Source organism: Patiria miniata, unplaced genomic scaffold, assembly GCF_015706575.1.
Source record: "Patiria miniata isolate m_02_andy unplaced genomic scaffold, ASM1570657v1 HiC_scaffold_8, whole genome shotgun sequence".
Lineage (NCBI taxonomy): Eukaryota > Metazoa > Echinodermata > Asteroidea > Valvatida > Asterinidae > Patiria > Patiria miniata.
This window is the reverse complement of record NW_024037075.1, coordinates 8,058,245-8,083,861: the sequence shown is the minus strand read 5'-3', so window position 1 is coordinate 8,083,861 and position 25,617 is coordinate 8,058,245. Positions and strand designations below refer to the sequence as shown.

Below are 25,617 nucleotides of genomic sequence, written 5' to 3'. Positions count from 1 at the left end.
TGCCAGACGTACACACAAGATTACATTTACTGGCTCTTTGTCACAGTAGTTGAGGGTCCTTGTGTAAGGAGCCCATATTTCTATTAACAACTCATTGTGAATTTGCTTGGTTGCCATTTGAATAAAAACCATTTTTCACCAAACTGTTGTTGTTGCACATGTGAATTAAACACAGTAAATTGCCATTAGAATAAGAGCAGATTTAATCAAGGCCATTGTATCAGCCTGATGATGCATCTTGTGCCTGTGCACTGATATTAAAGAAGTAGTAATCCTTTATCATTCTGTGTTTAAACATCATCACATAACTTCATGTGTCTGGCACCCTATTGTACTACTGATAGCCAATGCGACCAACCTGAATAGACTGGTTCCAAATGGTCAACTAGACTGGTCCCACCATAATTGTCTACTGTTAGTAAAAGTCAGTTCAACCATGGTTAGCCATAGGTATTGAACGATCATGCTCTTGTTAGTTTATTGTAACTGATTAATAAACAATTATTGATTAAAAATAGTCTAAATCATTTTCTGTGAAATTGATTAGAATGTTATTTTTTCCTGATAGGATCAGCCAGCTCAAGCAAACTATGGTAACATTTGTGCTGGGCTGGATATGCTCAACTTTCTCCTTGGAGTCATGGTAAGTTCCTTTCAGCAACAGTTTGCTGGGCAGATCTGTTCATGTTTATTATAAAATGAATACACCTATTATTATTTGTTGCCATCCAAAGTAATCTATTTCATGTATATCATCTTTTCATCAAATACAACTTTTTGATGATGTGAAAATGGTCATTTTGGGGAGAGAGTGCACTCCAGTCAATGGCCGCCATTGTCCATAGGCTTCCAATATATCCCATATCTGTCTATTACAATATCCTAATCTCGGTAAAATAGCAATTCATGTACCTCAAACTCAAAGCTGTGAGTGTCTTGTATCAACCGTAATAAGTTGTGCAAAGGGGAAGCAATCCTGCAATGGGTTGATAATCATGATTCCAATGTACTTGTCTTTGTGTTTAGACCAAACAAGTGATACTGACTAGTCTGAAGCCATTACAGCGGGGCATAGCAGCATGTCTGACATGTGCTAATACTAAGGTGATTCGTTCAGTACATGCTCTACTAGTCAAGCTCATGAACACCTTCCCTACAGAGTCAAGTAAGTACCGTCATGTCATTCGTGAAAGTTGCTATTGTGTAACCAATCTGGCGACTGGTTACTGTATGTGGCCATGGAACCATGGCTGGGTTGTATCTGCATGCATTGGTGGACTTTGCCCCTGGTTTTCTTACTACTATTAGAGCATTTTTGAACAGCACAGCACGGCTTCTTCCCGCATATTCATGATTTTTTGTTTCATGTGCTAAACCAGCATAATTCCCGAATTAGGACAAACATTCCTTATTTTGTGATGTCTTCTATGGACTTCATTGGCTGTGTAATACCACAGTGACATGAATGGACATGCTGCCTCCAGCATTTCATACTATTGCCAGATTTATAACATGGGTTCATTGGTTGATTATGTTGGTTGACTGGTTAGGCCTACATGGATATAGAATATGTCTTTGATGAATGTAAATTTAGGGGAAAGTTTTTATTTTAAAAGTGTTAAGGTGTTGCTGTCAGGTATTTCAGATATGGAGTTAATTTGGTACAGACCTTTGTGCAACTAGGTGGAGTCTATTACATTTGCCCAGAGGTAACATGATATTAATTGTGTAACAAACAATATATATCTAAACGATTCTTGTTAGTGTTCCGTATTCAGTGTTTGTTCCCAAATACAACAGTTGATGTCAAGATTCACAATGTTTTAGGTTTTTAGATATTGCCTCCAATGCCAGTGCTGAATGTTGTACCTTTCCCTCCAGGTACATCCAATGTGGCCTCCAAGTATGAGGAACTGGAGTGCCTGTATGCAAGTGTTGGCAAAGTTATCTATGAAGGACTGACGGCATATGAGAAGTAAGTTAACTTACCATAGAATTTGGAACATCTTTGAATCTATGGACTAAGCAGGCATGCAACTTTTCCTCAGATCAGCTGATTTCCTCTTTTTATTTACTTCCCATGTGTGCCATTGAAAATAGAAAAACACTGTACAAAGTCTGGGAAAAATTTGAATTTCCTCTTTTTTTGTGATTTCCCAGTTGCATGCCTGACTAAGATCATTAAAAAAAATTTTTTACAAGGATGAGAATGGTTGGCGAGACTTGAGTCATCGGGCTCCCTCATTCGTAAGCTTGGTGTGTAGCAGGTGTTCTTCATCCAGCACTCTGAGTGCGAGTCTAAGGGTTGCAGCATCTCTGCGAATGTTCGCTGGTGGGATTTGTCCCAGGACTGGTAGAATATCCTAAAATGATGCCGAGTGCAGTATATGATATGCAGTATATAAAATTTGAAAATGTTGGCTATTTCCCTCCTGAAATCAGTGTCTGTTGAGCTTTGTCATAGGGTACTGGCTCCGATCCTGCTGGAATATTAAATGAAGGGGTTTAGCAGAAGTGAAAGCAAAACTGGGAATTTAGGTTGGTGAAACAGTGATATACTAAACACTTCAAAATGAGTATGATAACATCTGTGTTGACTTTCTTTGTTTATTTCAGAGCAGCCAGTGGCACCCCTACAACAAGTCTGTTTGGAACTTTGATGATTCTCAAGGCAGCGTGTACTAATAACATTGCCTACATTGATCGCTTGATCTCTGTGTTCATGAGAGCTCTACAGAAGATGACTAGAGAACATCTAACACCTAGCAGCTCCGAGTCTACATCATGTATGATCAGACTCTAACATCTACATCTATTTTAGTTTAATATTCACTCATGCACATGTCACTAGATTAAATATTTGAAACTTTACTTTAGCTTAAACTTGTCTAGAAAGTTCAGAATTCATCATATGCATAGGATTCAAAAATAATATAAAAAGGTTGGTTCACATGTCAAGTTTTTGCACTGTGAAATTGTAAAAGTTGAACACATTTAACTCCTGCAAAAGTTGCCGAGAATTATCATGGCGTCAAATTTGCTTCAAGTTTGCACTTGTGTGAAGTGTGACCAAAATAAATTGTGCCAATTAGACCATAATTATACACCAGTTTATAAGAGACTTGTGTGATGGATGGAAAATGTACTCAGACATTTTGAATTTGTATAAAAAATTGGCTCAAATTGACGCCAAGATAACAGGATCCTGACTGCAGAACAAGAGTAAACTTACAAGTATTCTGTCTTCTCATACTGATATTAATGTTGAATTGTTGCATTTTGACAATTTTACCAATTTTACTGTATATGGAAAATGCACAGTTGGAACTTAGTTTGTTGTAATTCACGTTGTGGGAAATCAAGAAGAAATGGACAGCAAGTAGCAGATGCATTTTGTCACATGAATCAGATGATTAGGTCCATATGCAAAGAGCTAAGGTTTTGAAATGGGCAGTGATTGATCATACATACCTAACAATGAATACTTTGTTTCATTGCTTGCAGTGGCATCAGAACTCCTGATCATTAGTTTAGATCTGGTCAAGAATCGTATCGGTGTGATGAGTACGGATATGAGAAGGAATTTCATTCAGGTTGTCTTGACACAACTGATAGAGAAATCTCCAGATGCTAAGGTCATGAAGACAGTGGTGAAAATGGTGGAGGAATGGGTCAAAGCTAAGGTAAGCTCAGGCTGAAGATCAGGACAATCTGAACTCTACCCTCACAATCACATGTACCCATTTACTCCTGGGTGGAGAGAGGCAAATGTAGTAAAGCGTCTTGCCCAAGAAAACAAGAACCATGTTTTCTGTCGGGGTTCAAATCCATATACCATTGCACAAGTCGTACATGCAGCACTCCATGTATTTTTGGCATAATTTCTTCATTTTTCATTCAAATGCTTTCAAATAATCCTACAAGCATTTTCAGTGAGGAAGGTACTATTACAAAGTCAGCACATGTTCATGAAAGAGTTTAAGAAAATACTCATAATGTAAACGAGAAAATTAAGAGAATGAGGGGGAAAACGGGAAAAATTCAGTACAGGACTTCATTAAACATAATTTAAGAAAGAAAATTCACCATGTGACATGCATGCGCATTAAAGTAACTGACTTGACCAGCCTGCATAAGAAAAACATGCTGCCTGCTGGGAGGTCTGATCAATCATGTATAGCAAATAAAAAATAGCAACTGGATTTTGCCACGTCAGATGGTACCAGAAGGTGAATTTTGGGGTCCGGGCCCATGGACTACTGAAGTTAGCGTGGCCTTTACTGGGCTTACTGCTTACAGTCTCCATGAGAAAGATTGAGCAGTAAATGGTGAGCTTAGCGGTACTGTGACATCAGTCCCTGTAGATTACTAATTGACTAATCCTGTATGACCATTGCATCCTATCAGACACCTCTGATGATGAACCAATCACCATCACCTAGAGAGAAGTCTGTCTTACTCGTCAAGCTCATGCAGTATGTAGAGAAGAGATTCCCTGATGATGCAGATCTCAATGGTCACTTCTTGGAACTTGTCAACTGGGTGTATCGGTAAGGCCATGTAATGAAGACAAATTTACACCTGCAATACCAGGCAAATTGTAGTTAGATTTTTTTCCTGAGCCTTCTTAATGGTCTGGTCAAAGGGAACAGATATACATGTAGAGGAGTGTTTGAAGTTACAGAGAAAGAATTAAAACAATACGTAGAAATCTGATATGCACATTTCAGGAAGTACACTGATCATAAGTACCCCCATTAAACTTTTTAACCATTGGCAGACCATTGTGCCTTGTCCATGTCACTGACTGCTCATGCTTTAAAACTTTTGGTAAGTGTTTTTGTTTTGAGTGCAATTTCTTCAGCAATCTACAAGTAAGATGAAGGATGTAAGAAAGTGTGGTATTCATTATTTGGTGTCAAAAGATCAGATATTAAGGCTACTAAGGCAAGAAAGCAATCATTATTTTAATCACTACTTCACATTAAAAGGGTTATAATTGTGACACGTTTACATTAATGCATGCAATCACCGTACATTCATGCAATAATGCTAAACCTCCCAAATCCTCCCAAATGCAGCACCTTATATTGTAGTATATTGATGGATGCAGGACTGTATAGCCACTATTACTCTTACTTGGATCTTTCTTCATGTACCAAGAATGTACCATTGCTATCCTGTACAGTGATTGATTTTGGCATAGTCTGGAAGGTTTTTTAACACCAAGAGAGTCAATGTTTATAATGTATAGCGTGTTGTAGATATGCATACACAGTTTTAAAAAAAAGAAGGTAGGAATTGTGCATGTAATTCACACATGCAGTGGAATAGACTGATCCATTAAGCTCCGCCCAATAGTATTGTAACCAATCACAGCTGTGATTCATGTCTGACGTGTACACGCATGCATTGGAGAGGCACACGTGGTGTTGCCCACCTGCACAGTGGGCGGAGGCCTCATTGTCCCTAGCAATCCAGATGAGATTTCCATGCCACTTTCTGTAAAAGAATTTCCAAAGATTTATGAGTAGACCATGTAAAGTTCCTACGAGGTGTCCATGTTGCCATACTTATATTTTGTTCTTGTAAGTCACTAAACTAAGCAAGGTGAGGCATAAGATTCCTTACAAGATTCGAATGTGTGCAGGATGAAGTCAGGTATAACAGTCGGCTTGTAGTTGCACCATGTGACATTGTTTTGAAAAGAAGACGAGTAAGCTCAGTGGTTTGGACAGTATGCTCTCTCCGTTGTCAGAGAGCGATGCTCATCTGTATCTCAAGTATGTTTCCTTCTTTGTTGATTGGCAGGGATGAGTCACTCATGGGCAGTGAGTTGACATCGAAGCTAGAGCCAGCATTCCTTGCTGGGCTACGATGCCAACAACCACAAATACACCAGAAATTCTTTGAGGTGAGGAACCTGCTCATATGTAACAGAAATAGCCTGTGAAATTAAATGACTTGTACAGTTAATTGGGCAATTGAATATATTGACTGTAATTGAACTGTAAACTATGTTTGAGTTTTGGCTTGTTTGGCCATATGGATAAACAAGAGCTGAAATGTTAAAGGGATGTTTTACACTGATGCATGTTGAGAACAGTTTATTAAGTTGTAAGACATACATGATGAAGTACTGAGGAGATGTACTTCAGATGGAGCTAACCAGACATTCATTGATAGCTTTGAGACTGGTAACAGGATAGAGTAAAGCTAAGTGAAATCACTCCACATACATCACTTAACATGGAAAAAATTGTAGCCAAGAAATAGGATTGTTGCAATAATGTTTCTGTCAGTAAAATATAATTGGCTGCTATTTGTATTCGTCGAAGGACTAGTAATAACAACATTGACAAGTTAATCTATTCTTGATCTACAGGTATTCAATGGCAGCATAAAGAGACGATTGTTTGACAGGCTGTTGTACATTACAGCATCACAGAACTGGGAAGCAATGTCTACTCACTACTGGTTGAAACAGTGTATACAGGTACACAATAGCAGAAGATGTCATATGCACATAGCAAATAATTGAAAGATAATAACTCCGTGTAGTCATTTACATTTTGCAAATCATTGGGGCACGTTTCCCAAGTCATAGTTTGCATCCCTTAACCCTAACTCCCTAGGCCTTAACCTCAATCCTCAATGGAAAAATAGCATATAGCCTCAATCCTGCAAATTCCTCCATTATTTCTTGAATATGGTCCGTGGAGGGGAGACCACTGCCTGAATCCTGCAAAATCCTGCAGCAGTGACTGTCAATATGTTGATGCTTGGCCAGTGACATCCTGGAGCAGAACGGAGGATTTCAAGCATAATCCAGGCCCATATTTATACATGGCTGAGCAAAAACAACAAAAGGTCCGGCCCAAGACCTTGACAAAGTGCATCCTACGAAATCAGTAAAGCACTTTTGCCATGTAACCTCAATCCTCCAAATTCCTCCACTTTGGCAAAGACGATTTTGAAGGATTCAGGGTGGTTAGGGTTAATACATGTTTCATATTGAACTAACTATGGTTGAATGCTGTACCACATTTGTCATTTTCTTATTTAGCAATAATTGTGCCATACACAATTGTTATTTAACTGACAAAAAGGCAATCATGGCTTGGAATCAAAAGCAGTTAAAACTGACGCATTGGTAGAAAAAGGGATGTGCCATGATGAGTGTCTGAATACCAGGCAAATAATGTTTCAATGGAGTGTATTACAGTGGAATACAACCAGTTTGTAAATATTCATCAGACGACAGAAATAATGCAGAAATTGAATTTCAAGTAAAAATATGTTTAAAACACGCAGTCAGCATGAATGATTTGATTTGCAAATCTTGATTTTGACTGTAGCAGTTTTACTGTCTTTAAATATGTGATCTGCATTCCCTGAATTACGCTGTACTAACAAGGGAAGCTTAACTAGTATGAACTGTAATAAGAGATTGCAAAAAAAGTATACAAACTTGTGATATGGTACATTATAGAACATCTGAAAAGCCGCACCCGAATTAATGAAATAAAGAACCAACCTATGATTTCTCCTGTGTTACTATGAAAGTGATGGAAAAATTCACAAATTTGTACCATTTAATGACATGTTTATAGGGCCACGTCCTGGTCAAGCTCCATAACACCATAACCACTCATGTATTGATTGGTCAAAAAGCAGAATTATCGTGCTGTATTTTGGGAAAATCACTCAAATTTCTAAGCACACAAACCTTGTGGTGTATGCCCGCAGTGTAACCTACCCCATTGAAAGCACTGATCTATATGTAAAGATCAGTGGTTGCAACCAGAAAATCTGCCCTTAGGCCCAAAAAAAAAAGTCTCCGGTTTCTGGTATGGAGCTTGTCTAAATAGTGGTGCGGCGACGCGGCTTTTTTTTTTTTTTTACCTGACTTTTTTGCTTCAAATGTCGACTGATGACTGCAAATGGTGCCCGACTAAACTTAGTGCAAATATATGGGAGTTCAGGGAGGCTACATTAAGCTTATTCTCGATCATAACCCCATCTAAAAACACGTTAAAATTGTGCAGCAGCAGAATTCCAGTCAAACCAGTGAGTTTGGCGGTTTTGAGACATCATCTTTCATTGAAAAAAAAACTTTTTTATTTTGCCGACGCGCATGGCTACGGCGACGCGTGCGCATACCAGAAACCGGAGACTTTCTTTTTTTGGCCTTAGTCTGTTCTTTAGGACAGTCACAGCATGAATGTATGACTGAATCCTTTTTGTTACAGTTAATCATGGCAGTTAGTGTGAATGGTATGTCCATGAGCTGTACCAATACACCCCAGCTACCATCCATCTCCTCAGTCATTGGCCTAGCAGATAGTCAAGACAAGAAGACCTTCTCATTGGCTGTCACTATCAAAGAGGAACCTATGGATATTGATATGGAATCTCACAAGGAAGAAGTAAGCACATGTTCAGTCAAATCAAATACAACGTACACTGTGTGTGGGACTGAAATCACATTTCAAAACTGGGTAGTGTTGGCCTGTTTCTTCAGTGATTTCGCACAATAGTTCCATTTTAATATTTCTGGTAAAAGTGTGTTGCTAAAATTTGTTATTGGAGAGATTTCACTTTCGAACGAATATGTGAGCTATCTTTAACTATTATCAACCATTCTATTGTTTTGCATCATGTACGCGTACGCATATGCTTGATTATTGGAACCGTTACCTATACAAGCAGTAATTCCAAATGGGAGCTTCTAATGAAAGCCCCGTATCTGCGGCTAATTCTGCTTTTTAAACGCAGACAAATGGCACGCATATGTTCTGCAATTCATCCTCTAATCAAATCATAATGCTTAAATAAATTACCATAAATGAGATTAAAAATTGTCAATTTACTACGCGTTTCACACTAGTGTGTGATATATCCGTGTTGTGTACACGCGAAGTGGAAAGTGAGTTGCGTATGACATCACAAGACCACACAAAGTGCTGACCTATCTAGCGTGCTAACTGTATCCATTAACTTGTGAAACCTCTCTATTAGCAAATAGACATGACTTCAAAATATTTATGATTTAGGATAGTTGAGGCTGGCACATGTCACAATATGTAAGGGCTTTAGCTAAAGAAACTTTTGAAATTTGGAGACTGTGTGATGTATAAGTGTCCTCTTTTTTTTCTGATGCAAGTAACACCTAGTATGTTTTGTACATACAGGATATCGAAATAGACATAGAGTTGAGCCATCCAGAGGGAGTAAGTACATCAGGAGGAGCAGCTTCAGTTAGCAGCAAGAAGAGCAGTGACTTGAAGCAACAGTTGCAGATGCTCATCAGCAAAGACATCAAGTTCATTGAGTCATTGCGAGATGCTAAGGTAAAACAATCATATCAATGCTGGTGTAAGATAACTAATACTGATGTTACTGTATATTCAATACAATCAATAGTGTGTGGTTATATTTGTGGATTACAATTCCCACTATCATCCGTAATCAAATATTGAAAATCAAATACAGTTCCTGCCAATGCTGTACTTGTTCTTTATATTAATATATCTAATTTTACACAATTTAATTGCGTTATATAAAAAAAACTTGTGGCAACAAACATTAATATTTGAAGTCAAAGAATGTTCCGTGGATTGTCAGGTGAGACATCTTTCCTCCTAATATAAGCTCTCAATAAATCTATGTGATTGTTGAAATACTGATTGATTAATAAACTAATGTCATTTTGTTTTCATTTCCAGACCTTTAACTTCCTGACGGCACTTTCTCAGCTTTGTCACAGTGACACAGAAATGACACACCAGCTTTGGGTAGATCTCTTCCGTCGACTGTGGAAGATACTGAATGAGAAACAACAAACAGTAAGTTGGCCATCATTAACCAGTACATTAGAATTCTATGGTGTGGATGTAAATAGTTTGTCTTTCTGCAACTGTTTTCAATGCGATAATTTACAGTTTTGTTGTGAGTGTTGTGTGTGCACAGGAATTGTTTTTGTTCAATGAGTTTAAATATTATGGTAAAGCCCGGTTCATACTTCATGCGAATGCGAATGCAAAGCGAATTTGACGTCATGAAGCATTCGCTGCGAAATTCATCGAGTTGAAAGGTGTTTAACTTTTACGAATTCGCAGTGCGAATACTCCCCATTATGTCACAAATTCGTATTCGCTTTCACTTTCACGCCGAGTGTGAACCAGGCTTAACAATGACAATGTTACCATTATATTTCAACTCTGAACTATCCTTAGTATGGTTTGTTTGTGTACAGCTGTTGGCTCAGGAATTGAGCCCATTTCTGTGTAGTGGCAGTCACCTCTATCAGAAGGATGGAACTCCTAGTGTTATCAATACATTCGTGGAAGCTATATCCTTGTGTGTACCACCTGTTATGCTTCGGCCGTGTATACTCAAGGTATGTAGGCAGAGTTTAGACGTACTGTTAAGCAATATTATGTTGCAACCATTAATCTCACGTATTACATTTATGACAGTTTAATGCTTGTACTTTGTTGTCTCAATAAAATGTATTGTGATTAACAAGATATAATCCAGTGACCTCATGTAGAAGCCATAGCATCGGTGGCACCATACTCGCATGCATGTGACACATTTTCTGAAAATTGAGGTTCACGTAGACTTTGAGAAGATGTACACAAAAGGATCACAGAAGCCTGGAATGCGCATGCACAACCTGTGCACAAGGGAAGAGTGATGGTTTCTTGATTATCCATGAGTCTAAGTACGTGGATGTGTCATCATTTCAAATGTTTGTTTCTTCAAATAAGAAGTACTTATTCATAATTGTGTGTGGTTGATTGAAGTAAATGATGATCTTTTATGTTATATCTTAGTACATAGCCGATGGCTTGTTGCAATTGTAACTTGCAGTGTTTTATTTGCTTGACAGTATCTAGGCAGGAATCACAATCTGTGGCATCGTTCAGCCCTCATGTTAGAGCAGAGTGCTATTGAGAGTGGATTTAGTACTCAGCACAGACCACCGCGTACACTTAATGTGTATGACTTCTATGAACCAGACAATGCTTCCACTACACAACAGGTAAGATTCTTCCAAAAGCTATGCAGTGTTTAGTCAATAGTGAATTGTGAAGTGTAGAAATTGTCTCCTGAGTCTGTATGAAACAAGAAGTAAAATTAAATTGCCCTGTTCATACGGCTTTATGCACAAGCACCCTCTCAAGGCTCTTACTGAGAAGGGGCAGTAGGCATGCCCTTGCCTTGTACTTTTTTATATTTGTACATTATATGAATAAAAGTTACAGGGACTGACACTGCAATCCTAGGTGAATCATTCTCAAACCCAAGTAGGGCACAGTGTGCATCAACCACACAAGTATCCTTTACATGCTGTCATTGTAAACTCACATTATGTCATTGTAAACTCACATCATACCTTGATTTGTTCATGCACGATACAAAAAGCTTAGTGAAAGAGTGGATTTTCAGATCTTAATGATTTCCAAATCCAACAGGAAACATTGGACTCGCTATCTGAGATTTATGAGAGATTACAAGAGGAAGACATGTGGGCAGGTCTGTGGCAGAAACGTTGCAAGTTTCCTGAAACTGCTACTGCAATAGCTTATGAGCAGCAAGGTTTCTATGAGCAAGCTCAATCTGCTTATGAAGGGGTGAGTAGCTTGTAATGTGTACACCATGTCTCCAACTGAGATTACATGTCAGTAACTGAGTGGCTAATCAATATACAAATATTGAGTGGCTCAACGTGAAATGGGAGGAATATTATCGCAAGGTAAAATCTGGACTTTTCCATTTGCCGAGTGAACTGGAAAAGTCCAGATTTTACCGAGTGATAATATTCCTCCCATTTTACAATTTAAAGCCACTCAATATTTGTTTTATATAACTGACATATAGATCCTTGTCATTCGATATATTTGAACTTTTATTTCAATAAAAACTGGAGGAAAATGTATTTCTCTCTTCCAAACCACCCCTTCAGGAAAATGTTTGAACCCAGTGCTGTAGCGCTGGCTCTTTGGAACAATACGCGCTATGCGCAACGCTGAACGCGCACACCAGCATGCCTTTGCACACAAAAACCGCGTCATGGAACAAGAATGATCCTAACTGTTGAATAGTATTTCCCATTCCCCATGGGCGGATAGTACTTTTTGAGCCGCGGCGTGAATGGGAGCAATAACGAATGTCACGTGATGTGAGTTCCACCAATCAAATGGCAAGGATCTGTATGTGGGTTATATAAAGAGAAATATCCAGAGGCAGAGTGATCATAGGGGGTTTGGGAACCAATCTAAAGAAACCACCACATGAATTTCCAAAGATGTTGGCACATCTTTGGAAATGACCATCTTTGTCTTTTTCTTCAAAAGTTAAACCCTTCACAGGGAGTATCCATTACTATCATTAAACGAAGTAAGGTCTGTAATGATAACTTGCTAGTTCAACTTTTTTGCGTGGCTGCAAATTGCCTTGAACAACACTGCTTGATCTTTGAAGGTGATGTCTAAGGCACGTGCAGAGCATAATGCAGGACCTGCAGCACCAGCTGTCTTCTCTGAGTATCAGCTATGGGAACAGCATTGGGTACGTTGCTCACGGGAACTGAGTCAGTGGGATCTACTGATGGACTATGGCAATGCTAAGGGTCAAACCAATCCTCATCTAGTACTGGAGAGTGCTTGGAGAGTGCCTAACTGGAGTGCAATGAAGGAGGCATTAGCGCAGGTCGGTATGCAGTCCTTTCATTCTGATATGTACTCCACGTATAAGCACACCCTTAGTGGTTACAAAGAACACATACCCACCGTATGCAATGAACTCATACAAAGACGTGTACATTCAGAATAACATCAGTCAAGCCTTCTTTGGGCCTTAACGCATGCAAAACAATGCATGCCCTCAGTGTGTCTCCTGAGGACTTCTCACAAGTGATGTCAAGTACCATCTGTTGTGCAGGCACGTTACAAAACAAACTATAAATGGAGAAGGCTTTACTCTTGCCATACTTCAATTGTAGTGAAAAGGTTGTTTTATTGCCTCTGTAAAAATGTGTTTGTAATGTCACAAAATTCAGAACAGTTCTGCTCTGTTCACTGTTACATTAAAGGTTAAAGGTTTTTGTAGTGCCATTTTCCCCTCTTTGTTGTAAGTAGTAAATACCTGTTTCCTCTTTGCATTAAGGCTATTGAGTGGCATGGTTGTGATGGTAGAGTGTACATTTGTATTTGATTCAATAAATTGGTTTGTGAATGTTCCACTCTGACTGACAGGATACTGAAGTCTTTATATATCCCAATATTGCAGGTGGAGCAGAGTTGTCCACGTGAGATGAATTGGAAGGTCAACTTGTATCGAGGTTTCATAGCAATCTGCCATCCTGATGAGAAGAATCTATCCATGGTAATATCAGATTGGACTACCTAGAGTTGATGTACATGTATGTGCAACTTTACAAAGAAATGACTAAGTTGGATTTAATATAAATGATAAACATAAAACATGTTGAACATTAACAAGACAAAACAAAGATTCCTCTGATCAAAATCTGGCTTTGGGAGCTGTCTAAAGTTATCAGCTTTTTTTCAAAGTGCTAACGAGAGTACAAAAGAAAACGATTGTTGAATGCTAAATGTGTATTTATTCATGTTCATGTTTTTGTCACAAGTAACAGATTCCAGGTGAGCTTTCTATTCAAGTAGACTTGCAGATTAATCCATGTTCAGATTGGGAGATTCACAGCAATGTGACTGGTAATAATAATAATCATTATGGAAAAAAACAGCCTAGGCCTACTCACAAGGAATCTATGACATGGATGATCCTAGCTATTCATCTACTCTATATTGCTATATATCCATAATTAGAAAGCTGTGACTGATTTCAGTTGAGTAACACTAGCAACAAGCTTCAGAGCCAGTGCAAGTCACTTTTACATTCTACTTGTGTGTTGCATTTGTCTTGTGCGTAGATTGAGCGTCTTGTTGAGAGTTCTAGCAGTCAAGCTATCAAAGAATGGCGTCGTCTGCCTCATTATGTGACCCAAGCTCACTCACCACTGCTACAAGCTGCACAACGTATCATAGAACTACATGAAGCATCTCAAATCCACCAGGGTCTACTACCAGCCAACCTAGGACGCAATCAGAGTCTTCATGATATGAAAGCCATCGTCAAGACATGGAGGTTAGAAAATACACCAAACTAGAATGTCCTGCAAATCCATGATGCTGGTTTTATGCTAAATCCTTAGGCATTTCTGTAGGAACTCAGTTTTTCATTCTTACAATATAATTCTGAGTGGCCATCAAGTCCTATGCAAATAGGTAGTTGTTTTGTTTGATCTTTTTGTCATCTTGGCCCAATTGAAATGAAATTTGTATTTGAATCCTTGTCAGGAATCGACTTCCAATGGTGTCTGATGACTTGACTCATTGGAGTGATATCTTTATGTGGAGGCAGCATCATTACCAGGCTATCGTGAGTGCCTATGACAACCTGAATACACAGGACATGGTATGTAGACATTGGCATCGTGTGCATGCCAATGAATTGATTCATTTTATTTTTTCAATCCTAATCATCCAGGGTATTTTGGCTACAAACCCTGCCAAACACGACAACGTCCAACACTTGATAAAGTGAGAAGCCTGCCCAGTGTAACAATATACAACAGCTCAAACATGCAAACTGTATGACGTGATGAATTGTAAATGTTTCTCCCTTCTATTAGAAGAGCCGCGCTGGCCTTGAAAGTAACCAGACTTCAAGAAGTGCTTTAGCTAAAGAGGTGAATATTGATGGCACGTTCCTATTGGTGTGATTGTCTTGGTTTCAGAGACAAATCTGTGCTGTGATCATTATGGATGGTAGGCATTGTAGGATACTAACAACATGAGGACAGTGTTATTAACTAGTCCTGTCTCTCATCTCTAATACTGATAGGAAGATTGCTTTGTGTAGACATCACAGTTCGCTAGATTGCATTAAGCTAATCAGTTGACCATGATGCTTGTTTACAGCAGCAGCAGCACGCTATGTTGGGAGTCCATGCTTCTGCACAGTCTATTATCAACTATGGTAAAGTGGCACGTAAGCATCATTTGATTGGACCAGCGCTGGACTCTCTCAGCAGGTAACATTGATACTTCTCAATTATTATAAGAAGTTTAATGTAAATTCATCAATACCTAAGACAGTTTACCCATTCTTATTGGTCAAGAGCCCGTCACGTGGGTGGTTTTTAACAGCTGATAAAACACCGGCTGGTTTTAAACACTTTCTCCTGCATTACTGTGTTCTGCGTCCCATCAGACGGTACGCTCTGCGTGTGCACCAATCTCCATCAAAGGAGATTTGTAGCACTACACGCGTGAGGCACGTACCATAGATATGGCCAGAGGGTTGTTTCACAACACATGAGGGAAATGGTCGGAAAAGTGTGAATTTTTGACTTGCTTTGATTTTTGAGGGAAAGGTATTTATGAATGGGAATAAACATGTGTTTGGCCAGTTTTAAACAAGGGGGCCTGGATGCGTTCGGCTCAGGCCTTTATCCACGACTAGACCCCTAGCGGGTTTCAAATGTACTTTTTTAAAACATACTTTATTCCCTCATGAAAAAATGGATATTAGGAAGTCTTCAGTGTTCAAGTTTCAAGTATATGGTTGATTGACTGATATATGTGTCTGTACAGGATCCACACCATACCCAGCGTGCCTATTGTAGACTGTTTTCAGAAGATCCGACAACAAGTCAAATGTTACCTACAAATGGCCAGCACCATGGGTAAGCAGGAACTACAGGAAGGCTTGGAGGTGATTGAATCCACTAATTTGAAGTTCTTCACTAGAGAGATGACGGCTGAATTCTATGCTCTCAAGGGAATGTTCCTGGCTCAAGTTGGCAGGTATGTGTTTGTTGACAAGCATTGGGACTGATTCTATGTGATACAGTAATTCTTATTTATTCTTTCGTTGACACAAAAGTTAGATGAAGAAGTGGCAGTTCATAACCAAATTTGCTGGAGAATAAGAGTTGTTTTTTTGGGAGGGAGGTTGCTTGAGGGTATTCATATGTCATTTTGGCAATTTTTTTTTCCACTACCTTTTTCTGGTTTGTACATTTGAAATTTCTTCTCTCAGTTTTGTCTAGTTGTCAAGGAAGTAATTCCAAACTTAGTGTGGTTTGCTGGTTAAGATGAATGTAAACAAAGAATTAGTGTGGTTTGCTGGTTAAGATGAATGTAAACAAAGAATTAGTGTGGTTTGCTGGTTAAGATGAATGTAAACAAAGAATTAGTGTGGTTTGCTGGTTAAGATGAATGTAAACAAAGAATTAGTGTGGTTTGCTGGTTAAGATGAATGTAAACAAAGAATTAGTGTGGTTTGCTGGTTAAGATGAATGTAAACAAATCAGATAGTTTAACCTTAACTCCTCAAGCATTTTGTCTGGAGACCTTCTTGAATCCTCCACAAATCTTCAAGTGTGAAACAATGCAGAGCATGGAGGACTATCAAAAGGAATGATGGTTTGAGTATATCTTCCTGACTCCTCAAATCTTCCCATGGCACCTTATTTGCATGGCATCCAGTAGTGTTGTAGTCAAATCCATCACAAGTCCATCCCAATTCCTTCAGTCTCCAGTCAAGTCACTGGTTATTTCAATGAACTGTGACAAAAGCATTCCTTTGTCTTCATCCCGTTACTTGTGACTTGTGACTGGACTTGACTGCAATACTGGCATCCAGCCTTCTTATGTAAAAGTACTTGGACTATACCTACCTCAATCCTTCAAAATTAGCTAACACTGCCAGGTTGATGTTGAACAGTTAAGGAGGGTTTGGGTTAATAGTTTTTCAATATAAGTAATTTGTTCTGTTATTGTGTATATTTTTGTAGCCGTTCTGATGAAGCTAACAAGGCCTTCTCAGCAGCAGTTCAGATGCATGACACGCTAGTCAAGGCTTGGGCTCTGTGGGGAGACTATCTGGAGCAAATCTACTGCAAAGACAGGTAGCTTTATTATCATATACTTGATGTTCAACTAGAAGCTCAAGCTGATGTCTGAAATTGTGGATAAAAATGCAAAATGCATCTGATTTAGATTCTGAACTTGCAAGTCCCTATTCGGTTGTGATTGCAAATTTATATTCGCACATTTTTAATGAGATGTGTGTTAACAAATTGACAGGGCTCCCAATCTCATACTTTTTGCAGCTTTCATGGTAGACCTGTTTTCATGGTAGACCTGTTTTCATGGTAGACCTGTTTTCATGGTAGACCTGTTTTCATGGTAGACCTCTTTTCATGGTAGACCTGTTTTCCGTGGTAGACTTGTTGTCGTGGTAGACCTGTTTGACAAGTTTTGACACTACTCTTTTCCTTTGACATGAGCATTATACTGAGACTTGTTGTCCGTCCCAGACAAACGCAGGTTGGAGTGTCTGCCATTGTGTGCTTCCTGCACGCTTGTCGCCATCAGAATGAGACCAAATCCCGCAAGTATCTTGCCAAAGTCTTATGGCTACTGACCTACGACGACGATAAGAACTCACACCCACTGGCTGAAGCTGTCGACAAATACTCCGTGGGAGTGCCACCAATCCAGTGGTTGCCATGGTAACAATTACATTTGTTCTAATTGCATATATCTTTTCAATTTGCGAGCCCATTGGCTCAAACTGGCATGCCCTGAATATGATGAGCTGATACATAGGATCAGATGTCATAGCACATTGGTGTAATACCATAGTATTAAGGCAATAAGTTTCATGCTCATTTCTTGGGCAAGCAATTTGTTAAAATTCATAAATATACCATATGGATGCTCAGCAGGAATAAATGACTGGGCAAATTTCATAACCAATATCAATCTCATTATTTATGCCAATATTGAGCTTATTCCAGTGTGTGTAATGTGCATAGAAATCAGGATTATCTTCATATACGACTGAGATGATCACTTTCTAGAGTCTGATAGGATGCATCAGTCAGCTGAGGCAGTCCGGCTGAAAAATGGGCAATATATATGCTAACCTGTTCCTTATTTGGGGAGTTTTCATTAAAGATATAGTCCATCATTTGTAATTTGTGCTTTTTTTTTCGTTTGAAGCAACAAAACCGTTCAAAATCTAATGAAGGGTGCTGAACAACTAACCTGATGATGTTTCAGCTCAGCTTTAGCTGTATATTTTGAGAAAAACAGCTTTCTAGGATCTCAATTTCAAATCAAAAGTTGCTGAATCATGTTTTGAATTGTTTTGAATTGCAGCTATACGCGATGTCGCGCACTGATCCGACGAATTATAGCACCCGCGCGCACGTGTGTGTGGTGCCAATGCTTGCGCGCGCTTTGCCGAATAACAAAACGAACTACTAATTTAAATTTCCTACGGTGCGTCTTAAGACGCACCACTGGAAAGGCCTTATTTCGTTGATTACTTCAAAATGACAGCTTGCCAGAAAGAATAACTTCACAGGGAGTTTAGTCCCCTTACTATCTTTCAACCAAGTATGTTTTTCAACAATAATTACGCCAGTTACTTTTCGGATGGCTGCAAATGATGGACTATAGCTTTAAGTACATTCATGAAGTGGAATGTTGGGACATTCATACAAAGCCAGTGTTTATATTTGCCCCCCCCCCCCCACCAATTTAAGAAACTAATTAATGAATGATCAAATGACATGCCTGTGATTTATATGCTAAGTTGCATCAAGCAAACAGCAGTGAAAGGCTATACAAGTTAAAGAGATTTTGTATCAGGTATCATTCAACAGCTGATATCTCTGTGTCTCATAAGCTGAGTGTGTAGTCATGAATACATTCTTCTTTGACTGTTTTTTTGGACAGGATACCTCAGCTGCTGACGTGTCTGGTTGGTTCAGAAGGAGATCTAATCATCAATGTACTCATGAATGTTGGCAGAGTCTATCCTCAAGCCCTGTACTTCCCAATCAGAACACTCTACCTGACATTGAAGATAGAGCATCGGGAAAGATGTAAGTACTAATAGTTGCTGTCATAGTAGTGATGTCTCTTAGGAGGGTACCAATTATTGCTGTTATACGCGGTATTGGATTGTGAAATTTCATTGTTTGACAACTGTTCACATGAAATACTTCAAAAGTTCATGTTTGATGACCTGATGGAAATGCAAAAAGGTGTCAATATACACGGTGAGTCAAAAAAAGCGAAACACAAATGTCGCGACTATTGTTTAAGTGAAGTTCTGCATGTAGCACTTTCAAAATCTAGGATATGAAAGCCCAATTCATAAGCTTTCTTTTAGTAGAATCATTCAAATCACTCATGTACTTTTCAAGTTACGGAATTTCAAACACAACCACCGTTTTAAAGTCCTGTCCGCAGATCACAAAAAAGTGTGCGTTCTTTCAGCAAAACGAAAACAATTCACACACCCTATGTGATGTGTTTTTGTTTTGCTGAAAGAACACTTACCTTCTTGTGATCCGTGGACAGAACTTTAAATCGTTGGTTGTGTTTTAAAGTCCGTAACCTAAAAAGTACATGAGTGATTTGAATGATTCTTGTACTAAAAGAAAGCATATGAATTGGGCTTTCATATCCTAGATTTTGAAAGTGTTACATATTAATAATACTAATATCGGAGTCTTATATAGCGCACGTATCTACCAACAATTAGGTACCCAAGGCGCTGGAGATATGTCTATTATTAAAGAAAGGTAAATAAAGTTTATGAGAAATATGAGACCCATTATGTAGCACCTTATAAGAGTTTACAAGGTGCTGCGGCGCATATTGCAGCCACTGCCAGAAACACCGGGGCAAACCCCTTCATGCAGAACGTCACTAAAACAATGGTCCCAACATTTGGGTTTGGGTTTTTTTTTTACTCATTTTACAATTTGAAATTGTAACTTAATAATTCAACAACTTTAACATGGGCTGATATTTTTTCAGTCGATGTCTCACTAAGAACTGATTAACTCTATTGTATTGGTGGAAAAATAGCAATTTAGAAAAAGAAATCGGTATTTGGGATGAAATTTGAAAATAACATGGAAAATGCAACTTTAATAAACAAACATTAATCAAGATCATTTATATTTTGATAAAAATGTAAAAGTGACCATCAAAGTTTTAATATTAACAACATCTATCAGATATAGTTTGATATAAAAAAAATGATGTGCTTTCTAGCTGTAAATTCTGTACTTTTTTGTGTGAACGTAGTTAAAAGTGGTGAGTACATAGGAGGCCTGCGTAGGAACTCCTCCGTAGGCAAGGCAGGAGAAGGCAGTACACAGACCCCTGCAGTATCTACCACAGCTCAGTCAACGAGTACGACATCTATATCTACTATCACATCCACTGCAACAACCTCAACAGGTATGACACAAGTTACTGCTATGGATCCTATGTAGGATATCAGTAGTACTGTGTGACCTGCCACACTACAGGGTGCTACCAAGCACAGAAACTTGCTGACCTCAAATTCATTGGATTTGCCAAAGACCTTAATTGGCCAGAATTTCATGTGATGTATGTCACGTATGACTGGGTCCATGTTGATATTTGTGTAAAACAGACAAGGAATCATCACATAAGCAACTGTGTGAAAGAGTCACTGATACAGTGAAGTATTTTCACGGTTATAAATCTAACCCTCTCACATCCTTGACAATCCTCCAGCAGTTGATTTCATGAAACCTTACGCAATGGCGCAACTCTGCTTGCGCCACAATTTATTTCACTTGTGACACATTTCACGATAGTCGGATAGTGCGTAAGTCCACAACTTGCGCAATAAATTATGGCGTAACTTGCGCAATCATTTTAGGTGGTGTAAGTTATGGCGTAGCGACTGAAAATGACCTATTTTACTAGCAAATCGGGACTGTCATGGAGCATGTTATTGCACAACTTATCAAGGTTGATACAAGACACTCACTACGTTATGTTTGAAGTAAATGAATTTCTATTTTACTCGTAACGTAATTTTTAGAGTTGCCGAAAGATTCCGAAGAAAGTCGGACAAAAGAATTTTTAAAATGGCAGGCTGAGGTGATCCAATGACTGTTTTATGAACGAACAAATTCACACACAAACAGCTGTCGTAAATGTTGTTTTTATCCTCGTCCAGCTACGCCAAGTTTTGTGAAATCGATTGTAAGTTTATTGCGCAGCTGCGCAACAAATTTGTTGCGTAATTCTTTCGCATGGCGCAAGCTACACACGTTTTTTTTGTGAAATCGGCTGCAGGTGTCAGGGGGGATGATTGAGGGAGGAAGATTCCAGTCACTTTCACATGGGACTGGATGGGGCTTGAACATTACACACAGTCAAATTACAAAGACTGTGCCATTGGTTTACTGCAGAGTGGAGGATTTGGAGGATTGCGGCTAGGTTCCTGGCAATATGCCAAGGGAGTTAGGGTTCACTACGGGATGATCGGCTTGTAACTAAGTAACTTAAGAAGTATAAATCCATATCCTGATCTCTGTAGTGTGAATATGTGGCCATGATTGCTTTCCCAGATACCAATGGATCCAGTACCAGCACAACTGGTCATTCCTCCTCCTCCCAGCTAGGAGCAAGCTCCGCCTCCAATCCTGGTCCTATCAGAGCCTCTGTACCTATGGTTAGATGCAGTCGTATCATGCAGGTACAGAGAGATTTACATCCGATACTACTCTCATCACTGGAAGGCATTGTTGATCAGGTTAGTACACTCGCTTCTCATTACTCAGTTCTCATTACTCAGTTCTCATTACTCAGTTCTCATTGTGTGTTGTAATATTTTCTTTACCAGACTCTCCAAGACACTTCAGTGATTGCTATCAGATATTACCCTGTGTTTTATAACATGTACCTTCCCATATTACCACAGGGTTTAGTTGCCATGCAATGCCAAGAAAACTGGCTGAGTCTGGTTTGACAAGTACATACGTGATCCGACACAACAAAATGAACTTTAAGTCAGACTTTTTAAGTATGGATTGTGCAGAACAACAGCTTTCCAATGGTATATAACACTTTGGGTACTGAGTTCAGTAATGGAAATCTGGACTGCCAATTAAATTAAAGTTATCGTTTCGGTTTGCAGTAACACCATGTGGTAATAACTACTGCTTAGAAGATATTTAGTTCTGAAAAGAACTTGTCCTGCTTAAAGTTGTAAAACTAAATTTTGAGGAGAGGGCATTTAAGAATCACACTGTTATGTTACAGTGAATGAACAGTCAATAATAAATAATAATAATAACACGATTTATAGCGCGCATTTTCGCAAGTATCAATGCGCGACTAAGAACAACTCCAGAAGTCAACTAATAAAACAGGATGAAAATAGGTTTCAAAGACGTTTGATAGACCGTTGATAGACCCAAAAATGGGGGATACGTAAAACAGTCCTTATGGATTCAGGTTCACCTGAAAAAGAGAAACCAACCACCCCTTCAATGTTGCCTTTGCCTCACTGTACTGCAAAACCTGATTTTCTCACTGGTAAACAAATTGGCGAATGTTTTGACCTCATGCTCTTATATAAAAGAGTTGCACTGAACCAAAACATTTACAAGTGACTTTGCAGTCAGTGGAAATAAAGTTTGGCTTTCATTTAAGACCCACAAGTGCCGTGTTGTATTATTGCAATAGTTGATCTTTGGCATATTCTGTTTGTAGTTCCTCCTACACATTTCAAATATTAAACTAAATGGAAACCTTTGGCATTATTTAGGTTAGTGCAAGTCTAGAACACCAGTATAAGGAATGCATACATACGAGTGAATGAGGCTTGTCTGTTGAATCCTGTCTGTTTGCAGATGGTTTGGTTTCGAGAGACTTGGAATGAAGAAGTTTTGAGACAGTTGCGACTAGCACTAGCTAAATGCCAGGCTGTTGCCTTTGAGAACAGAGGAGCAGGTAAAGTATGGACAGTTGACAATCCTATCAACCAATACTCCTTCATTTACAATAATAGGTGCTAAATATCTTGAATTTCTGTTTAGAAATACGTATGTTCAATGTAGTCTAACTGCTGAAGTATGTGCATGATATTGCAAATCTAGGATGTCAATAAATTGACCCTTCTAGACATCTTGTTCATTTCAGTTTGGAATTAATTGGTCACCTTTTAGATTAATGTGATAAATAACTGAATATTGACAAGTTAGTGTGCATCTATTTAAGCTCAATTTTACCAACCCAGTTATGTGAATGAAGTTGACTTTTTTGAACAGGTCTAACCATCGTACCCTCCATCCATTCTTCTTCCCTAGTTGTTGAGGCTAAGGTTACTCCACACACTCTCAGCTTCATCAAGAAACTTGTGACTACCTTTGGTGTAGGCATTGAGAATGTCAGCAGTGTAGCTACCACATTCTCCAGTGCAGCATCAGAGTCTCTTGCCAAGCGTGTACAAGCCACCACACAGGATCCGGTCTTCCAGAAGTTAAAACCACAGTTCACAACAGACTTTGACTTCTCATTGCCTGGTGCTATGAAGCTGCATAACTTGATCTTTAAACTGAAGAAATGGATCAAAGTGATGGAGACTAGATCTAAGCTGCTACCAAAGTGAGTCCAACTGCATGGCACTAGTCTTGACCCAAGACTGAAATTGGATTGATTCTCCCAATGCAACCAGTCAAGCTGCCCCAGTGGTAGAGGGCGCTATCAACAAAATCAGTCCAATCTAGTCTCGAGAACTTGGGCAATGGGAGGCGAGATATTCTGACCATACCTCACCTGCACACTGTTGAAGCTAAAGCATGCATGTTAGGTATGCTTTAAATTCCTCTGGTCCAAGCTGCCAACGTTCCCAAGACTAGATTTGATTTATTCTGTTGCTAGCAGTCTGTACCACCAAGATGGCGTGACAGCGCTTGTGAGGGATTGACTGCATTCGGTGAACAAAATTAAGTGTTTGACTCAGACTTTATGGTCGTGGGTCATTAGTTGGATCCAAGTTGGGTGGCTGAGGGCTGAGGTCAGATCATATTACATTGAGGTGAATTTAATCTGGTTTTGCACAATGAGGTAGATGATAATTTGATTTGATTTGCTGAGGATGGGGCAAGCTAAACGTATTTGTATTGATTTGGTTGCATTGACCTTCTTATTTTGAACAAAATTATTGCTGTTTAATTTCTTGAACCCAAACCCTGCCAGACAAAACAAGTGCACCAGGTGTACCGATCAGTGTGACCTTGTTACTTTGGGTAGTCAACACCAGCAGCATAATGTGCTAATTGTGTGACATTAGGAGTAAGTTCCAAGGCTGTTTGCTCTCATGATGGTTGACTTGCCAGATCTTGTTACACTGGACAAGCTTCTCACTTTGACAACTCTTGCATGTTGTTGCAGTGGATAGGGTTTCTGATCAAAAGAACCTGGAGGGTTAGGGTAATATGTCGGCAAGAACTTGAGATTGGAATTCATTTCTTGGTTTTTAATTTTAATTTTTTGTTTAGATTCTTCTTAATTGAAGAGTACTGCCGTTTCCTGAGCAATTTCTCCTCCAGCACAGCAGATGTTGAGCTTCCGGGTGAATACTTGACACCACGACACAGTCACTACAGTGTCAAGATAGCTCGCTTCATGCCGAGGGTAGAAATAGTCCATAAACACAACACAGCAGCTAGAAGGCTGTATATCAGAGGCAGTAATGGCAAGGTAGGTCTACACAGTTACAATGATTCCATCCTCAATTGATTATCTTGTGCTATCAACCAATACTTTCAACTTCCAATTTTACAACGGAATATTGTAGAAATTTTGTTTGTTTTATTTGCTCAAAAAGAATAGTAAAATCCTCTCCCTAAGACTTCAAAAGCATTGACCAAGGCCCAAATTCATAACACTGCTTAACAGTTAGCAGAAACATTGTGCTTACTATAACACAATTTTTCATGGCGTGGATGTGCTTACGGTTGCACGCGCATGGAGATTGCTATTGTTAAGTCATTAATTTCGGCAGTTTTTCTTTTGAGGTTAGCATGCATTTTGCTGTGCTTACTGCTTAGAAATTAGCAGTGCCATGTAATAGGGCTCAGAACTGGGCAGAATTGGGCTCAGACCATGCGATAAGTAACTGGCACATCAATAATGTTCTTTTGAAGCTGTTTTATTACTGTATTGGTAATGATATTCTCCCTACTGACTGGCCTATTGCTTTGGTTTCAGATCTATCCTTACCTGGTGGTCAATGACGCATCTATGGGTGAATCTAGGCGAGAGGAACGTGTACTACAGCTACTCAGAATGCTCAACATCTTCCTGGCCAAGAGAAAGGTTCACTCTCAACACATTTCTGACTTGTTTTTTTATATTTCCATTTCTTGTATCTGTTGGTTGATATAAGTCAAGTTTATATGACGTTGCCTGTTTGTCAAAAGTGACAAGTAATTTACTGTGATCTTAACACCAGCCTGGGTCATTTTTATGGGTCTTTTGTTGCAAGGAGTTTTGGTTTTCCTTTCCAAAAATGAAACAGTTACTTTAAATTAAAGACACTACCAAGTGGCAGTCAATTTTTGTGCCTTGGAAATCAAGAAAGGGTGAATATTAACCAGTCAGGAATTGTTGATTGTAGTGCTCACTTCAGTGCTAAGCAAAAAGAATTGTCTGTGCGTAC

At 39.0% G+C, this 25,617-nt stretch overlaps 1 protein-coding gene across 7 annotated transcripts in view; it reads left to right on the top strand.

Annotated features, from left to right (window-relative positions):
- Positions 1 to 25,617, top strand: part of LOC119719084 (transformation/transcription domain-associated protein-like) — an 80,543-nt gene that overhangs the window by 47,148 nt on the left and 7,778 nt on the right. For 2 of the 7 annotated variants that reach the window (XM_038188394.1, XM_038188393.1), the window contains exons 47-76: positions 569 to 643; positions 1,027 to 1,165; positions 1,882 to 1,975; positions 2,617 to 2,786; positions 3,505 to 3,683; positions 4,408 to 4,550; positions 5,812 to 5,914; positions 6,386 to 6,496; positions 8,253 to 8,429; positions 9,195 to 9,353; positions 9,729 to 9,848; positions 10,259 to 10,402; positions 10,898 to 11,050; positions 11,484 to 11,642; positions 12,493 to 12,720; positions 13,300 to 13,395; positions 13,964 to 14,178; positions 14,391 to 14,508; positions 14,726 to 14,782; positions 15,015 to 15,127; positions 15,690 to 15,902; positions 16,895 to 17,008; positions 17,420 to 17,614; positions 18,849 to 18,997; positions 20,214 to 20,369; positions 21,518 to 21,702; positions 22,805 to 22,904; positions 23,261 to 23,558; positions 24,455 to 24,656; positions 25,167 to 25,274. In XM_038188394.1, coding sequence (XP_038044322.1) covers positions 569 to 643; positions 1,027 to 1,165; positions 1,882 to 1,975; positions 2,617 to 2,786; positions 3,505 to 3,683; positions 4,408 to 4,550; positions 5,812 to 5,914; positions 6,386 to 6,496; positions 8,253 to 8,429; positions 9,195 to 9,353; positions 9,729 to 9,848; positions 10,259 to 10,402; positions 10,898 to 11,050; positions 11,484 to 11,642; positions 12,493 to 12,720; positions 13,300 to 13,395; positions 13,964 to 14,178; positions 14,391 to 14,508; positions 14,726 to 14,782; positions 15,015 to 15,127; positions 15,690 to 15,902; positions 16,895 to 17,008; positions 17,420 to 17,614; positions 18,849 to 18,997; positions 20,214 to 20,369; positions 21,518 to 21,702; positions 22,805 to 22,904; positions 23,261 to 23,558; positions 24,455 to 24,656; positions 25,167 to 25,274 — 4,473 coding nt within the window. The remainder of the gene's footprint in view (positions 1 to 568; positions 644 to 1,026; positions 1,166 to 1,881; positions 1,976 to 2,616; positions 2,787 to 3,504; positions 3,684 to 4,407; positions 4,551 to 5,811; positions 5,915 to 6,385; positions 6,497 to 8,252; positions 8,430 to 9,194; positions 9,354 to 9,728; positions 9,849 to 10,258; positions 10,403 to 10,897; positions 11,051 to 11,483; positions 11,643 to 12,492; positions 12,721 to 13,299; positions 13,396 to 13,963; positions 14,179 to 14,390; positions 14,509 to 14,725; positions 14,783 to 15,014; positions 15,128 to 15,689; positions 15,903 to 16,894; positions 17,009 to 17,419; positions 17,615 to 18,848; positions 18,998 to 20,213; positions 20,370 to 21,517; positions 21,703 to 22,804; positions 22,905 to 23,260; positions 23,559 to 24,454; positions 24,657 to 25,166; positions 25,275 to 25,617) is intronic. The other 5 variants (XM_038188397.1, XM_038188396.1, XM_038188395.1 and 2 more) reach the window with 5 other exon arrangements.